Below are 18,228 nucleotides of genomic sequence, written 5' to 3'. Positions count from 1 at the left end.
ACTAAGGTACACCACTAATGGCACATCTATTACCATGATCCCACTATATATTCAGCATATATCATTATTACACAATTGACTGCCTTTTCACAACCTATAAGAAAAAGAAAAAAATGAAAGAGGAAATGAACAATGAGAAACCCAATAATCTATTGGTTAATGACATCATTAACGTCCATGGTCTCAAACGATTGTTGCTATGATATGAAATCACCTGATCTGGAGCAAATGATGACATTATCACCCGCCTTGAGAAATTCTTTAGCTAATGCATAGCCTATTCCTGAAATAATAAAATAATGTTGATTGTAGACATCTATAGTGAAGTGAAATCACAAAGAGAAACTGCAGCATATTTCAGTGTGACTTATTCTGTATCCATGTAACAACTCTGAGAAACAAAGTGGGCAGATTGAAAGATAATCCATGAACACATGGCATTAGCTACAAATTTTATGGTTCTCTTTGCTAGAAAGTAAAGAATTCCATTGAACTTGTCAAGCAACATGAAATTGAACATATTACATCCCAATCTAATTCAAATTCATGTATTCGGTGATTATGCAAAAACATGGGTGAAGTTTCAGCATACAAACTTTTAGTTACTACACAATTGATAAAAACTAAGGATCAAAATGGAGAAAAGATGTGAAGAGTTCTAAAGCATCTAAAGAACAATAAAAACCATCTACAAAAAGGTTGAAGTGACCACCTATAAGTAGGCGTCGGCAGCTTTTTCAACCATGAAACAAGAAATTATACATTTTAATAACCAACGCATTGCATTTTAGGAATTGTCGGGGAAAGGGTGGACACTAAAAGCACCCAAAGGAGCTACAAATCCAGAATCACATAATTTAGCACTCCAGCTGAAGAAATAGGGCTGTAAAGTTTACTTAATTCATACCATCAGCAGTTATGCTTTGTTATTCGACCATGATAAATAAGGTCTGCGCTACAATGCAAACTATCTTTCCCATGCCATCTAGGTGGATACCCCATATTCATTTTGTTTCACTGAGAGCAAATTCATGACTCTTAGGTCTATCTTCAAAAACCCAGGTGGTCATGAATCAATACGAAGGTACAAAAGGGAGACAGTTATATCTAAAAGTTTTGTGCCGAGTGCTAAATACTTTCTTGAGAAGCTGTATCCACTGAAATATGGATCCAGGAAGTCCTGTCATTTGCTCCAAGAATTTCACACCAGGTCAGGCTACTAGTTACGGATCAAATCTTGATTACACATGGGACCAATTTAAGACTCAGTGAATCTGGATCTTATGCTAGCCTTCAGGATAAGTGAAACTTTTTAATAGGATATGATTATCAATAAAAGAAAAAAATTTACGGCGAGATCTGACCCACACACCGGCGCGTGAGCACTGTTCCGGCCAGATTTTGAAAAAGTTCCAGTTGAACAGTAAGATCGCCTGGTAATTCCGATCCTACCCTCACTTGTTTTGTTTCATTCCGACCACTTTGAGTTTTTCCGTCAGCTACAGTGTTTCCAGCGTGAACAGTGTTTCCGGCGCAGAACAATGTTCTGTCTTCCTGCTGCAAACAGTATTTTTCAAGCTATTTCTTCAATTTTCTCACAGGAGTTACTTATTTCCACTATTTCAAGTTGACCCTACTACTACAAATTGTAGCGACATGGGAACCGATGCTTTGAATAGTCGGATGGTTTCTTTAGCAGATTATATTGAGTTCCTTCAGTACAAAGCATGTAAGCAGACATCTCGTAGCGACATGGGAACCGATGCTTTGAATAGACGGATGGTTTCTTTAGCAGATTATATTGAGTTCCTTCAGTACAAAGCGTGTAAGCAGACATCTTCTGAGATAGCTTCTATTGTTCAAACAGGTAATAGCGTGACTTGTTTCTCCCTATCTTCATCCTCTGAGTCTTGGGTCATTGATTCAGGTGCATCAAATCATATTTCTGGTAACAAATCTCTTTTCACTACTATTTCGTATTCTTAATCTCTTCCAAAAGTCACAATCGCCAATGGGTCTCAAACCATGGCAACTGCAATAAGTCAAGCAAGCCCACTTCCTTCCTTACCTTTAGATTCAGTCATTTATGTTCCCAATAGTCCTTTTAATCTCATAGTTGTTAGTCGCTTAGCTAAATCACTTAAATGCGTTGTTTTATTTCTTGATGACCATGTTTTTATACAGGAACGCAGTACGGGGCGGATCATTGGTACCGGGCGTGAATCAAACGGACTTTATTACCTTATCCTTGCTAAATCACATGGACTCACATCTTGTCTTCCTTCTACAACTTGTCCTGTTACCGATTCACCAGATTTATTACATAAACGGTTGGGACATCCCAGTTTGTCAAAACTTCAGAAAATGGTATCTGGTTTATCTCACTTGTCAGCTCTAGAGTGTGAGTCATGTCAGCTCGGTAAGCATACTCACTCACATTTCCCTCGGCGTCTTGATAATCGAGCAAAGTCACCTTTTACTTTAGTCCATTCAAATGTTTGGGCCCTAGTCGGGTCAGTTCCACCTTGGGATTCCGCTACTTTGTCAGTTTCATTGATGATTATTCCATGTGCACTTGGATATTTTTGATAAAAAATCGATCTGAGTTGTTTTTTATTTTCCAGACCTTCCACACTGAAATTCAAAATCAATTTAGGGTTTCTATTCGCACATTTCGTAGTGATAATGCCCGAGAGTATTTGTCTTCCCCATTTCAGCAGTTTATGAAATCTCATGGGATTATTCATCAAATATCTTGTCCGTACACATCTCAACAAAATGGGATAGTTGAAAGAAAGAATAGACATCTTATTGAAACTGCTCGTACCCTACTCATACAATCTCATGCTCCGTTGCGTTTTTGGGGGATGCAGTTCTTACATCTTGCTATCTTATTAATCGTATGTCATCGTCAGCTATCCAGAACCAAGTTCCATTCTCTGTCATGTTTCCCACTTACCTTTGTTCTCTCTTCCATCCCGTATCTTTGGAAGCACTTGTTTTGTCCATAACCTTACTCCAGGAACAGATAAGTTAGCTTCTCGTGCTCTTAAGTGCGTATTTCTGGGTTTCTCGAGAACACAAAAGGGGTATCGATGCTACTCTCCTGACCTCCAGCGGTATCTTATGTCCGCTGATGTTACCTTCTTTGAAACCCAATCATACTTCACAGGTTCAGGTCATCACTTAGATATTTCTGAGGTACTACCAGTTTCATCTTTTGGAGATTCAGTCACTCCAGCTCCACCACTTACAGCTCCAGTTGTAGCTCCACCACCTATAGCTCCAGTTCCACCACCTACAGCTCCAGTTGTAACTCCACCACCTACAGCTCCAGTTGTAGCTCCACCACCTATAGCTCCAGTTCCTCCACATAATCCAGTTCAACCTTCTGCAGCTCCACCACTCTTGACTTATCATCGTCGTCCACATCCAGCATCAGGCCCAGGTGATTCACGCCCCGCATCAGATTCTGCACCTACTGCGGACTTGTCTCCTCTTAGTCAACCAATTGCACTCCGCAAAGGTGTACGATCCACACTTAATCCTAATCCCCACTATGTCGGTTTAAGTTATCATCGTCTGTCGTCATCTTATTATACTTTTATATCTTGTTTGTCCATTGTTTCTATCCCTAAGTCTACAGGTGAGGCACTATCTCATCCAGGATGGCGACATGCTATGATTGACAAGATGTCTGCTTTACATGTGAGTGGCACTTGGGAGCTTGTTCCTCTTCCTGCAGGTAAGTCTATTGTTGATTGTCGTTGGGTTTATGCAGTCAAAGTCGGCTCGGATGGCCAGGTTGATCGGCTTAAGGCTCGTCTTGTTGCAAAAGGATATACTCAGATTTTTGGGCTTGATTATAGTGATACTTTCTCTCCCGTGACTAAAGTAGCATCTGTTCGTCTCTTTTTATCCATGGTTGTTGTACGTCATTGGCCTCTTTATCAGTTAGACATTAAGAATGTTTTTCTCCACGGTGATCTTGAGGAAGAAGTTTATATGGAGTAACCACCTGGTTTTGTTGCTCAGGGGGAGTTTAGTGGTTGTGTGTGCAGATTGCGCAGGTCACTATATGGTTTGAAATAGTCCCCTCGAGCTTGGTTTGGTAAGTTTAGCATGACTCGTAGTGAGGCTGATCACTCTGTGTTTTATCAGCATTCTGCTCCTAATCTGCGTGTTTATCTAGTGGTTTATGTTGATGATATTGTTATTACTGGCAATGATCAGGATGGTATTACTAATCTGAAGCAACATCTTTTTCAGCACTTCCAAACTAAGGATTTGAGCAAATTGAAGTATTTTCTAGGTATTGAGGTCGTTCAGTCTTGCTCAGGTATTGTTATTTCACAGCGGAATTATGCCTTAGACATTCTTGAGGAGACTGGAATGATGGGTTGCAGACCTATTGACTCTCCTATGGATCCGAATGCTAAGCTTCTGCCTGGACAAGGGGAGCCTCTTAGAGGCCCTATAAGATATAGGAGGTTGGTTGGCAAATTGAATTACCTCACAGTGACTAGACCTGACATTTCTTTTCCGGTGAGTGTTGTAAGTCAGTTTATGGATTCTCCCTGTGATAGTCACTGGGATGCAATTATTCGCATTCTTCGGTATATAAAGTCAACTCCAGGCAAAGGATTACTATTCGAGGATCGAGGCCATGAGTAAATTGTTGGGTACACAGATGCTGATTGGGTAGGATCACCTTTTGATAGACGTTCTACGTCTGGATATTGTGTTCTAGTAGGAGGTAACTTGATCTCGTGGAAGAGCAAGAAACAGAATGTAGTTGCTCGATCTAGCACCGAAGCCGAACATCGGGTCATGGCTATGGCGACGTGTGAGTTAGTTTGGGTCAAGCAGTTGCTCAAGGAGCTAAAGTTCGGAGAAATCAGCAAGATGGAACTATTGTGTGATAACCAAGTTGCTTTTCATATTGCGTCAAATCCGGTGTTCCATGAGAGGACTAAACACATTGAGATCGACTGTCACTTTGTCAGAGAAAAATTACTTTCAGGAGATATTGTTACAAAGTTTGTAAAGTCAAATGATCAACTAGCAGATATTTTCACTAAGTCTCTTACTGGTTCTCGTATTAGCTACATGTGTAACAAGCTCGGTACATATGATGTGTATGCACCGGCTTGGGGGGGGAGTGTTAGTTTACAGATATGTATAGTGTAGTCTTGTCCCACATTGGAAGAGGAGTAATATCTCCTTGTAGTGTATAACTATAAATAGGGACCTCTTGTATTGTATTTAACATCCAATATCAATAATATATTTTCTCCCATACTTTCTCACAAGAAAAAAACTGATTACTGAAATGCATCACAGAAAGAAAACAACTTGAAAAGCATTTATTAAGAGGCGTTTGAAAAATATTTTATTGAAGTTGAGAAAAAGAATATTTGAAGTTGAAGTTAAAAAGGAATATTTGAATAAATATCTTAACCAAAAAAGATATTGTAAAAGATGGAGAAAAGATTCGACACATACTTGACTAATCCCATAACTATCAATCATGGCACTAGTTGATCTCAATTTATTCAAGAAAAGATGTTGATCCTTTCTTCCTCCTCCGACTGATCTCCTTCTCAAATTAAACCCTTTCGTTAAAGATTAAAATTCAAATTTGGCTTTCTTTAGAAGTTCAATTTTTTCATTTGCATATATTACAAGTGTTCTCCAGTATGTGTCTCCATTCAATTCAAGAGAGGGACATTTTAGAAATTTCAAAATCTCACTTTTTTGCATCACTAGGAATTTTCGTAGTCAAGCAATTGGAAAGATGAAATCACATTCCATTTCACTACTTTCTCTAAGTGCCAAGATCTTCCCTATACCTATGGTACTACAGAGTTCATGGTACTACAGAGTTCACAATCTAAAGTAAACCAAAAATAATTGAGACGACTTTAAGGAAGCATCATTTGGGTCAAAGGATGAGAGTTATTCAGCTTAAACCTCATAAGTTTGGGAGACTGAAAGCACACTTAACTTAACACATGCATTTCTTTCCTAAGGAATTACTGCAAGGTTTCTACTAAAAAGGAAGATATTCTCTTGGTTGTATATTTGATAGGAACATATTCTCCTGGTTGTATGTTTAGTATTTGATGTATATTTGGCTGGAATACTTTCTTGGTAGTATATTTGATACATGAGAATCTTGTAGACCAACGTTGCTTGTAATTTTGTTTCCTAGTTCAACTAAACATCTTTGTATAAATATATCTTTCTAGTCAAAAAAGATACAGATGATTGCAACTTTTATATGGTATCAGAGCCTAAGCCGTCTTCTTAACTTTTCTTTGGTTGTCGTCGCCATCATGTCTGAAATGAACACGTTGTGACTTCTGCTTCAGAGTCAGCACCATTGTTCTCCCCTACGCCTAGTATCACACATCAAATATACAACCAAAAACAACCAAGAGAAAATATTCCTACCAAATATACAACAAAAAGAATATATTCCTCATTAAGGACCTATATTAGTCCTTAAGGCTACATGGCAAAAACATTGGACTCATGCTTCATCAGTCCAAGTATATTAATGACCTCCTCTTACAAACGGGTATGGCTACCTGTAGTAATATTTCTACTCCATCTACTCCTATTGACAAGCTTACATTGGGTGATAGTGAGACCTTTTATGATGAAACTCTGTTTCGTAGTATTATTTGTAAGTTGCAGTATCTCACTTTCACCTGACACGATATTACTTACACTGTCAATAAAGTAAGCCACTTTATGCATGCTCCCACTATTCATCATTAGGCTGTTGGGACACATATTTTTTGATATTTGAAGACATGACCACTGTTACGCGGCGTCTTCCCGAGATTCCTTGGAAGGGCGACATAAGGCTAAGCAACCGATATCTTTATAGTTATTATCCGCCAACTAGGGTCCCCTCCGTACGCTACACGAGATTGTCAGTGCCGTACGGGAAAACCAATGTCAAGAGCAATTGAGAGAACATAAAAGAGAATTGAGAATGAAAGAAAGCATGATTGCATTAATGAAAGTTATTACAGAAAAGCAACACGGTGTCGAGGGGGAGAGACACCAGTACAGAGAATTGTTTGCTTGCTAAAAAGTTTGATTGATTGATCCCCTCTAATAGTATTTAAAAAAAATAAACTAAAGTTACAGGACTTGACATAACTAAGCTAGAGAAACATAATGGAAATACATGAAGTAAAGTTACTCAATATATACAATAAAAATGACTTAGATTCCTACAAAGCAGAAACAAGTCCGTTGGCAGCAACCTTGTCTTTAGCAACAGAATCTGCGCGCACGACGCTGTTGGCATTTGTCTGCGGCTGGGCGCTGGCGAGGGCTATCGGTGGGGCGACATAGGCACAGGCGCGTTTGTCACTTGGCGCGGCCAAGATCACGGGGCCGTCCATGGGGCTAGGCAATGGGAGGCTTGCCATGACGCCATGGGGCGCGTCCAAGGGGTCATGGGGCATGGCTTGGAAGCCGCCCATGTCATTCTCCCCCACTTGAGTTGGCGACGTCCTCGGCGCCTTACTTGCAAGATAATCTTCGATCATGCTCTTGTAGGCTGTGAGGTTTGTTCCCCTCTCCCATGTATTCTCCTCCGCATCACAGCCCTGCCATTTTACAAGGAACTCTTGGTGATCTTTCTGTGAAGCATGAATCACTCGATCATCGAGAATAGCTTCTACCAGCCTTTTCCCGGTTGAATTAGGGCCTCGAATACTGGGTATTGTGAGTTGGCTCCGCGAAGGATCCTCCATGTCTTCCCGAAAAGGTTTCAGAAGGCTAACATGGAAGACTGGATGAATCTTCCACCAGGCTGGGGTATCCACCCAGTATGCAACTTTCCTAATGCGCTTCTCAATGGACAAGAGTCCAATGTACTTTTGCAATAGGCGAGGGTCATGGACCCCCGGCAAACAAGTACCGCTTTGGGATTTTCACCATTACTTTATCTCCTACTTGATATTCAACAAAGGGATGATTTTGATCAGCATACTTTTTCATCCGCTTCTGGGCTTTGACAAGATAGCTCCGCACTATCTCCAAATTTCGCTTCCATTCCTTCGAGAAGCTAGCAGCTCGAGGAGATTTTGACATGTTTGGGGCATTCACAGTGTGTGGGAGTAGTGGTTGTTGTCCGGTAACAATTTCAAAAGCGTTTTTGTTTGTACTAGAGCTCTTTTGTGAATTGAAACACAGTTGAGCAGCATCCAGAAGGTTCACCCAATTCTTCTGCAATTCGGTAACAAAATGGCGGAGATATTCCTCCAGCACGCCATTAAAACTTGAACTGTGGCTCAATTTGGACCTGAGGCACTTAAAGAGTTGAATCTAAAAGTTGCTAGTGAAGCGAGAGTCGCGATCACTAACGATGTCTTTAGGAAGACCCCAATATTTGACAACATGAGAGAGTTGAGCGGTATCTTCTGCTGATATATATTGTTGGGCAGCTATCAATGTGGCATACTTGAAAAATCGATCTACCACAACCAAGATAGTTGTAAGATCTTCGACGTTGGGCAATCCAGTGATGAAATCCAGTAAAACGCTTTCCCAAGGTCTCTTTGGAACAGGCAATGGCTCCAAAAGTTCCGCTTGTGTCAAGCGGTCTGACTTGTCTTTCTGGCATACTAGGCAAGTCTTCACATACTGAGCAACATCATCAGCCATTTGAGGCCAATAATAAGCACGGCGCAACAACGCCATGGTACGTTCTTCACCTGGATGGCCGGCCCACAAAGTATCAAGGCATTCTATCAGAAGAGTCCTTCGCAGATCTTCTTCTTTAGGAACATAAAGTTGGCTCCCTTTTCCCTTCAGGAACCCATCTTCCATGTAGAACTGGCGAGTCTTGCCTTGTCCTACCAAATCAACCAAATACTGTCAGAAGAGTCCTTCGCAGATCTCCTTCTTTAGGAACATAAAGTTGGCTCCCTTTTCCTTTCAGGAACCCATCTTCCATGTAGAACTGGCGAGTCTTGCCTTGTCCTACCAAATCAACCAAATACTGTCAGCCTGATCCTTTGGGAGTAGATCGTGTATCTGGTCTCTTATAGTGGGGGCCACTTCGCTCCCCCTTAGGGTGGCGAGTAGGCACACCGATGCTAAGTCAGCCCTTCGACTGAGCGCATCAGCAACTTGGTTAGTCTTCCCACTTCGGTACTCCAGGTTGAAGTGAAATTCCGCTAGGAGTTCCTGCCATCTGGCCTGTCGACCATTCAACTTTGGCTGGGTCATGAAATGGCTAACTGTTGTGTTGCCTGTCTTGACCACGAACGGGGTTCCCAGCAGACAGTGCCTCCAAAGGCGTAAGCAATGAACGACAGCCAATAGTTCTCTTTCGTGGGCGGCATAATGTCGTTCTGCATCCTTCAACTTTGGGCTCTCGTACGCCACTGGGTGCCCCTCTTGTAGTAAGATTCAGCCCAGAGCATAGTCACAGGCATCCATTTGTACTTAGAATGACTTGGCCAAATCAAGAAGGGCCAAGACAGGGCTACTAGACATGGCCGCTTTCAATGCGTTGAAGGCCTCCGCTCGCTTGGGACCCCAATCCCAAGGCGTGACTTTCTTTAGGAGTTCTGTCAACGGCAGAGAGTAATTCTTCACAAATCCCCAATAAAAGTTGCATAGGCCAAGGAACGCCCTCAAGGCGTGGATATCCTTAGGCGGCGGCCAATCAGCCTGAATCTTCTGTTGGTCCATCTTTATCCGCCCTTCCTCGATGACATGTCTAAGGAAGTTAATCTGTTTTTGGGCGAATGCACACTTGGATAGCTTCACATATAATTCATGCTCCCGCAGTCGGGCTAGGACCTTCCGCAGGTGCTCCAGGTGTTCCTCCAATGTTTTACCATTTATCGCAATGTCGTCCAAGTAGACCACTACGAACTCGTCAATGCACTCTCGGAAGACTTGGTTCATCAAGGTGCAAAATGTGGCTGGAGCATTAGTCAAGCTGAATAGCATGACCAGGAAGTCGTACGACCCATATCTTGTCACACGGGTCGTCTTGTGTTATCTCCCTCAGCAATTCGGACTTGCTAGTAACTTGTCTTCAGGTCTATTTTGGTGAACATTGTAGCACCACCCAATCTATCGAACAAGTCTGCCATTAGTGGGATAGGGTATTTGTTCTTCACTATGATTTTGTTCAGGGCCCGATAATCCACACAGAGTCGTAAGGTGCCATCCTGTTTCTTTTGGAATAGCACGGGGGACCCATAAGGGGACTTGGAGGGCACAATGATCCCCGTGTCTAGCATTTCCGTCAACTGTCTCCGAAGCTTTGTGAGTTCGGGTTGTGACATTCTGTAAGGCGCCCGGGCAGGTGGCTTCGCACCCGGCACCAACTCAATCTCATGGTCCACAGTGCGCCTAGGCGGGAATCTCCTTGGCATGTCTTGTGGCATGACGCCTTCAAACTCCTTTAGCAGCTGTTTCACGGGTGCAGAAATGGGACTCAAAGAGCATTTTATATCTTCAATACAGAGGGTAGCCAGGAACGTAGGTTGACGTCTTTTGACTCCCTTCTTCAACTGCAGGGCCGAGATGTTCTCAGCGGCCATCTTTATGGTTGTGCATTGGATAATGCAGGGCTTGGCCCCGTTTGCTCCCATCATGAGTAGCATATCGGCATAAGGAACAGGAATGGTGTTGGTTTGCCGCATGAATTCCAACCCAACTATCAACTCGAAGTCATCTATGATCACCACGCACAAGTTGAATTTTCCTTCATAAGGACCAAGCTTCACTGGCACTCCTTTGGCTATTCCACCCACTGGCTGAGGCGGTGAGTTGATAGCCTTGACACGACCTCTGCCCTTTCCCACAACTAGACCAAGGCGCTCTACTTGAGTTGAGGCTAAGTAGTTGTGAGTAGCACCAGTGTTATCAAAGGCGAAAAGCGCAAAAAAGTTCTAAAGTCCGTTGGGGCTTTACGTGCAAAGCGCAAATAAAACGTGAGCTTTAATGAAAAAAGGCGCAACGAGAGAAAAAAGTAAAAATATGCATGTAGTCCAAGACTAATCATTTTAAGCAACAACAACCCAGTATAATCCCACTAGTGGGGTCTGGGGAGGGTAGTTTGTACGCAGACCTTACCCCTACTCTGGAGTAGAGAGGCTATTTCCGATAGACCCTCGGCTCCCTCCCTCAAAAAACTCCCCACCTTGCTCTTGGGGTGACTCGAACTCACAACCTCTTGGTTGGAAGTGGAGGGTGCTCACCACTAGAGTAACTCACTCTTGTTCTAATCATTATAAGCATGAATAACAAATATATGAAAAAAGAAATTGAAAAAAAAATCACGATAAAGTGAATTATCAATTGTTTAAGGTCGCCTTTTCAGGATTACACTCATTGGCAAGGAAAATTATGCCTTAGAGATTTGATGTGACACTAAAGCACCCACAAAGCGAGGCGAAGCGCTCAACGTGTTTTGAGCCTCGCTTCAGGGCTTAAGCGCTCCTTTGACAACACTGAGTAGCGCCCGTGTCTATCATCGCCAGAATGGGCTTACCATTAATTTTCATCTCGACGAACATCAAGGTCTTCTCTTGGTTAAGAGGAGGCCCCTCATTCGCTTTCTTTTTCCCTTTCTTGGTGGTAGGGCAGGGGTCCTTCTTCTTACAGATACCAGCACTGGTTCCTGCTAAAGCCTCAGAAATATAACAAACAAGTGCATTGAAGGCACCTATAGGTTCTGTCTGGTCAGCATCATCTGTGTCGTCATCCGTCCCATCATCAAGAGTTTGATGGGCGTTCATCTGTGCATGTGAGCATTCATTGTTCCAATGTGGCCCGCCGCAATGACAGCATCCTGAAGGGGGCTTCCTCCCCCAATCGTTGTTGTTGGATGCAGTACTATTGCTGCCTGAGGAGGGAGCCTTAGATTTGGTTGCACTCCGATCTCCTCCACTTCTGCTAGAGCCACCACTGCTAGGCTAGCCCCCTTTGTACCCCCCTCGGACGTGTGGCTGAGGCCTATCCTTCCGAGCTTCTACTTGATAGTCCCCAAGGCATTCCGCTGCTTGGATCGCCTTGGGTAAAGTGTCTACCCTTTGTCTTTGCAGCTCCATACGGGCATAAGGTTTCAAACCTTCCAAGAATGTGAAAAGTTTGTCTTTGTCCCCTATATCCCGTATGTTCAGCATGAGCGCGGAGAATTCCCGCACGTAATCCCGCAATGACTTGGTCTGGCGGAGCTCCCGCAGCTTTCTCCATGCATTGTACTCAACATTTTCGAGGAAGAACTGTAGGCGTATGACTGCCTTCAGTTCTGCCCATGTTTCGAAAGTATCTTCACCGACCCTGATGGCTTCGTATTTCACCCCGCCCTAGAGTTTAGCATCACCCTGAAGATACATGGCAGCAGTTGCTACCTTTTTTGCTTCTTCTAACTCCCCCACGGCATCGAAGTACTGTTCATGTCGAAGATGAAGTTCTCCACTTCTTTGGCATTCCGAGTCCATAGTATGGTTTTGGCTCGGGAATCTTCAGCCTTTGTGGCACGGGGGCGAGGTTCACAACACCCACGATCTGGTTTCCGCCTCCTCGAAGTAGGCCATGTAGTGCAGCATTGACAACATTGAATTGGCCTGTCAAGTTGTCTATGGTTTGTTGTATGGCAGTCACCATGTCTGCCTCTTGTGCCCAATAGGCTAAATCTTCGGTACGCTCCTATTGAAGGCCCTCGAATTTGCCAAAAATTCCGGCTGCCTCTGTGGCTGCCATTTGCCGATCTCCTTCAGAGTCGCGACCGATGTTCGTAATGTCACCTCCGGCCTGTCGCATCCTGCGGTCCAGGTCGTCCAACCTTTGCACTAGGTTGGTTCTTAGATCAGGCACCATATTCACGATAGGTCGTAATACGTCAACCGTCTCTTCAAGGGCCGCAATGCGGTCCCCATGATTCACCATGGTCAGAAATGGTGGTAATGACAATGTGTTCCCTCGTCCGATGTCGAGCCTAGGCTTTGATACCAACTGTCACGCGGCGCCTTCTTGAGATTCCTTGGAAGGGCGACGTAAGGCTAAGCAACCGATGTCCGTGTAGTTACTATCCGCCAACTAGGGTCCACTCTATACGCTAGACAAGATTGTCAGTGCCGTACGGGAAAACCAATGTCAAAAGCAATTGAGAATGAAAGAAAGCTTGATCACATTAATGAAAGCTATTACAGAAAAGCAACACGATGTCGAGGGGGAGAGACGCCAGTACAAAGAATTGTTTGCTTGCTAGAAAGTTTGATTGCTTGATCCCCTCTAATAGTACTTAAAAAAAATAAACCAAAGTTACAGGACTTGACATAACTAAGCTAGAGAAACATAATGAAAATACATGAATTAAAGCTACTCTATATTTACAATAGAAATGACTTAGATTCCTACAAAGCAGAAGCAGGTCCGTTGGCAGCAACCTTGTCTTTAGCATCAGAGTCAGCGCGCACGGCGCTATTGGCATATGCTGCGGCTGAGCGCAGGCGAGGGTTATCGGTGGGGCAACATAGACACAGGCGCGCTTGTCACTTGGCTCGGCCCGAGGCCGTCCATGGCGCTAGGCGTAGGGAGGCTTGCTAGGACGCCATGGGGCGCGTCCAAGGGGTCATGGGGCATGGCTTGAAAGCCGCCCATAACACCACACATGGTTTGTGAATTCCAATTCATAGTATACACGTGCTTTATGGCTTCTGTTGATTGGGGAAGAGACGTCAACGATAGGAATTCCACAGCAGGTTTTGCAACTCTTTTATGGTCTCTTGCCTTTTGGTCAGCCAAAAAGCAGCTTTCAGTGTCTCGGCCCACTGAAGCCGGGTATCGTGCCTTGGTTGCTGCAAGTTCTGACATAATGTTGATTCACAACCTGCTTTCTAAGATTGGCTTAGATGTCCTAGGTGTGTCAATCTTAGTGCAATGTATGTAACTGCTAATCTAGTGCTTCATACCCGAATGTAACATATGGAAATAAACTTCCATTTTGGTTGGTGATTTAGTTCGCCAAAAATAACTTCAAGTTCGGTATATCTCCTTCATTGATCAAGTTGTAGATGTATTGACTATGCCTTTGCTTGAGGGTTACTTTCGTCCTTACGAGACAAGTTGATCATTTTTTCTACAATGGTTCAACTTGAGGGAGGATAACAAGGAATGTATTCTCTTGGTTGCATATTGGTAGCAATATGTTCTCTTGGTTGTATATTTGATAAGAAATATTCTCTTAGTTGTACATTTGGTGTAAAAGAATTTGGTAGATACCTACCTTATTTATAATTGCGTTTCTTGGTTTAGCTATACATCCTTGTTATAAATATAATATATCTTTGATCAATGAAAGATAAGTTGCCATGTATACACCTACTAGTCAACCAGCATAGAGTTCATGCAGGCTGATATCTAGTAGCATCTTCTAACATTATAGTTTCTCATATTTCATATGACTAGTCAGAACATATACCACTTCACCATTGTCCTTTTGGATGTAGTTCAAGCCCTGCCTTCAATAATCAATTTCCAACTCCATAACTCAAAACATAAAATATGTCCAATGAGTTCGTTATTTCTCAGTGTACACCAAATCTAATCTTCTTTAACTTTTGACAATGGCATTGATCCTCTGGCCGCAGTGGCCTCTTACAAAGATTAAAAGTTACAGATATAATGACCAAGTTTAACATCAAATTGTTACAGATAAAAGTTACAGATTACTTCTTCTATATGATCTTTGAAAGCTCGACAGAATCCTAAAAAGAGATAAGCAAGCTCAACACAGAACCCTAAACAGAGAGAAGCGAAAACACCTGGGTTCACGAGAATCAACAATCCGCAAATTTCAGAACAATAGTTTGCCTCCAGAAAGAAAACAGAAAAACAGAAGTTAAGAGTAACATGCCAAATTATAACAAAACCCATTTCAATGGCTGTATTTTGGAAATTTTCGGGCGGCAAACCACTAACCTTTGGAACCACCTGTAATTAAGACATTGTAAGGAGGGATCATGGGCTCCGTTTGAGTTTTCTCTGAAGAAGAAGCAGCCTTCACAGCAGCAGCACAGAAAGGAAGTGAATTGTACTTGGACTTTAAGCAAAACCTAGGGCTGGGAGATACAATTGCTGAACTAACCCACAAGTCGTGAGGGTTAAATTTTCTGGTTGAGAGGGAGCAGAGTGCTGATTTAGGAAAGAATTGAATTGAAGTAGTGGGTACACTCATTTCAGCCATTTTTTATTTTTATTTTCTTGTTTGGCTGAGACAAGGAAGAAAAAGAGGGGGAAGAGGGAAGATACGATACGGCCCGTTGGTGCTGCTGATGACAATATCAGTATTATACTCATGTAGGGCTAATATGAACTCTTTGGAATTTAGCCCGTTTGGCTATGATGATTTAAAGTAGTTGATAAATTATGTGTCGTAAAGTAACTTAATAGGTATTTGAATAAAAATGTTTTGAAATTAATAACAAGCAATTGAAGTATTTGATTCACAAGTAGTGATAAGCATATATTTACTGCAAACTAAAATGCCATGAAAGTTTTTTATACTCTAGATTCAACCAATCTTGAAAGTTTCGTGGACAACTGACGTACCTTGAATCTATCCTGCAATTCTTTCGCACTTCTCTTATCAAATTTTTAGTTAGAAAGAGAGCTAACCGTTGCCAAAATACAACTGTTTTTCTTATATACGATAGCATTCATTGCCCTCTTTGTTCGAGTAATTTAAGAGTGAAAGGGAAGCAAAAGAAGGGAAAGATATTCCCCCCATAAAGGGCACATAATTATTATACAAAATTTAAATTCCAAAATGATTCACTTATAAATTATTTATGTCTTAATATATTTTTATTTCAAAATTGATTAGATAAAATTATTTTTGGTATTTATAAAGTAAAAACTGGCGTTTATGTTTATATTTTACTTCTTTTTTAATTTTCATATTTTTTGTTTATCAATAATATTATTTTCTTTTCTCATTTGATTAGATTTTGGATTTCAGTCAACGGAAAACTACTAATAACGTGAATTTACATAGAATTACCAAGAACTACACTGATTCATATTAATTATACGATGAAGGGTACTTTTGGAATAATATTATTTATTATGGGCATTTTGGTATTTTACTTTCAGCCCTTCTATTCCTCTTTCTTGATAACACGTGTTGAAACACTTTTATTGGGGATACAGCTGGATTACACTACACTCTATAGTTTACTGATTTTCACAAGCCTAGCCCATTTTTGCCGTTTCTTCTTCACAATAAATTGTGTCGAGAAAATAAAATTAATATCGAAAAATATTATAACAATCATAATATTTTATTTTATATATTTGGGTATTACAATCTTTATGAATCCTCTAATTCTTCTTTCAAATAGTAACTAAATTCAAGGGCATTTAAGCTTGATCTTGAATATGTAGTTGTTGCCACGAACGATTACCTTGTTCTTGAGCTTGAACTTGACCTTAATTTGTTTTTCGTTCTTGAGCTTGAACTTGATTTGTTCTTCGTTCTTGAGCTTGAACTTGATTGATTGAAACTTGAAACTAGTGGAGTAATTTGCAGTGTTTGATCCACGAACTCTTTCTTGCTTCTTGTTATAACTTCTGGTGTCTTTTCAGGGTTATGAAGACTCATATTTATAGTTGTGGGAGGGAAGAGTTATGATAAGAACAAACTCTTTCCGACCAATCAAATTGAAGTGTGACAAGGCCGCATTTGATTGGCAAGAACATGTCACTTGCACACGTGGCACAGTTTCATTGGCCTTTTAATGTGACTTGGCATGCCTTGTCATTTTGACACGTGGCATGATCCCACTGGCTCTTCCGTTTGACTTGGAGTGCCACGTTATTTGACACGTGGCAGTGGGCCTCTAGGAAGATGACATCTTGGGCCTAATGAAGTGGGCTCATCATTCGTAGTCCAATTAAATAGGATAGCCCAATAATATTGGACTTTTATTTAAATCAATTTAATTAGATTTAAATAACTAAGTCAATATATATTAGCTCATAATATTTATTTGGACTAGTATATGTAAAATATAATCTAAATTATTTATTTATTTTGAATCGAATAAATTTTACATATCTACAAATACCTCATACTTCAAGACTTGTCAGAGTATCAATATAATGACTAGGCTTGAAGTATCAACAAGGGAAGACTTTGCACCTTTCTTCTTGCAAACAATTTCATGGATTTATTTATCCATGCCTCCTTCAAATTATATTTTAAGAGATTTTACTTTTATTTAATTGAAAATTTTTATTTTGTCAAAAGTTGGACCATGATTTTTACTTGGTGTTGAGTGTTGCCTTTGAAACAACACTTTAAATCAATAAATACTCCTTTGCACATTGATGCTTACGTGTTCTCTTCTGTGAACACTTTGCATATTAAATTTAGATGTTAACAAAGATAAAGATCATTTCACTAAGGGCATGACACACTAGATTATTGGACGCCCACTTTCACAAATCCTATTAGGAGTAGAATAGTTTCAACTATTATCTACTCGGACACGGATGAAGTCACCGCCACTACAATTAATCCCACATCGAGAAATAAGTCTTTTGATGCTCTCAATCACCATCTATATAAACCATAGGCTCTTCATCCTTTTTAGTATCAATTACATTGTTGCAAGCTTCATCGAGCTCCACTTTGTTTTAGCGATTTTACATCTGGTAATTTCTCCTCCCTTTTCTTTAGCATTATTCCTTTTATTCCTATTTTTTTTAGGTCAAACGAGAAGGGTGTGTTCTTGTTTAACGGGATGATTCATGCATGAAAGAGACAATCTTAGGGTGTGAAGGAATGGGTACTCATCTATCGGAGAGATTACTCTCAATGTGGCTAGACTATCGGAGAGATTACTCTCAATGTACCCCGACTATCGGAGACATTACTCTCAAGAGACTTACATGTCTACCTTAAGATTGGAAAATATAGTTTCCTTTTAAGGACAAACCCACGAAGAGAACAACTTAAGATGCAAAGGGATTTATATGTCCACCTTAAGATTGGAAAGTTATAGTTTCCTTTTAAGGACAAACCCACGAAGAGGCCAACTTAAGGTGCAAAGGGACTTATATGTCCACCTTAAGATTGGAAAGTTATAGTTTTCTTTTAAGAACAAATCCACGAAGAGGCCAACATAAGGTGCAAAGGGACTCATATGTCCACCTTAAGATTGGAAAATT

At 41.2% G+C, this 18,228-nt stretch overlaps 1 protein-coding gene across 1 annotated transcript in view; it reads right to left on the bottom strand.

Annotated features, from left to right (window-relative positions):
- The window catches only part of LOC104104750 (chlorophyll(ide) b reductase NOL, chloroplastic), a 45,774-nt gene extending 30,438 nt beyond the window's left edge, over window positions 1–15,336 (bottom strand). The window contains exons 1-2 of the mRNA XM_009612902.4: window positions 14,977–15,336; window positions 215–283 (exon numbers count right to left, since the gene is read on the bottom strand). Coding sequence (XP_009611197.1) covers window positions 215–283; window positions 14,977–15,241 — 334 coding nt within the window. The 5' untranslated portion in view covers window positions 15,242–15,336. The remainder of the gene's footprint in view (window positions 1–214; window positions 284–14,976) is intronic.
- Window positions 15,337–18,228: the final 2,892 nt, after the last annotated feature.

The sequence above is a fragment of the Nicotiana tomentosiformis genome, chromosome 12, assembly GCF_000390325.3.
Source record: "Nicotiana tomentosiformis chromosome 12, ASM39032v3, whole genome shotgun sequence".
Taxonomy (NCBI): Eukaryota; Viridiplantae; Streptophyta; class Magnoliopsida; order Solanales; family Solanaceae; genus Nicotiana; species Nicotiana tomentosiformis.
This window is presented reverse-complemented; position numbering and strand designations above follow the sequence as displayed.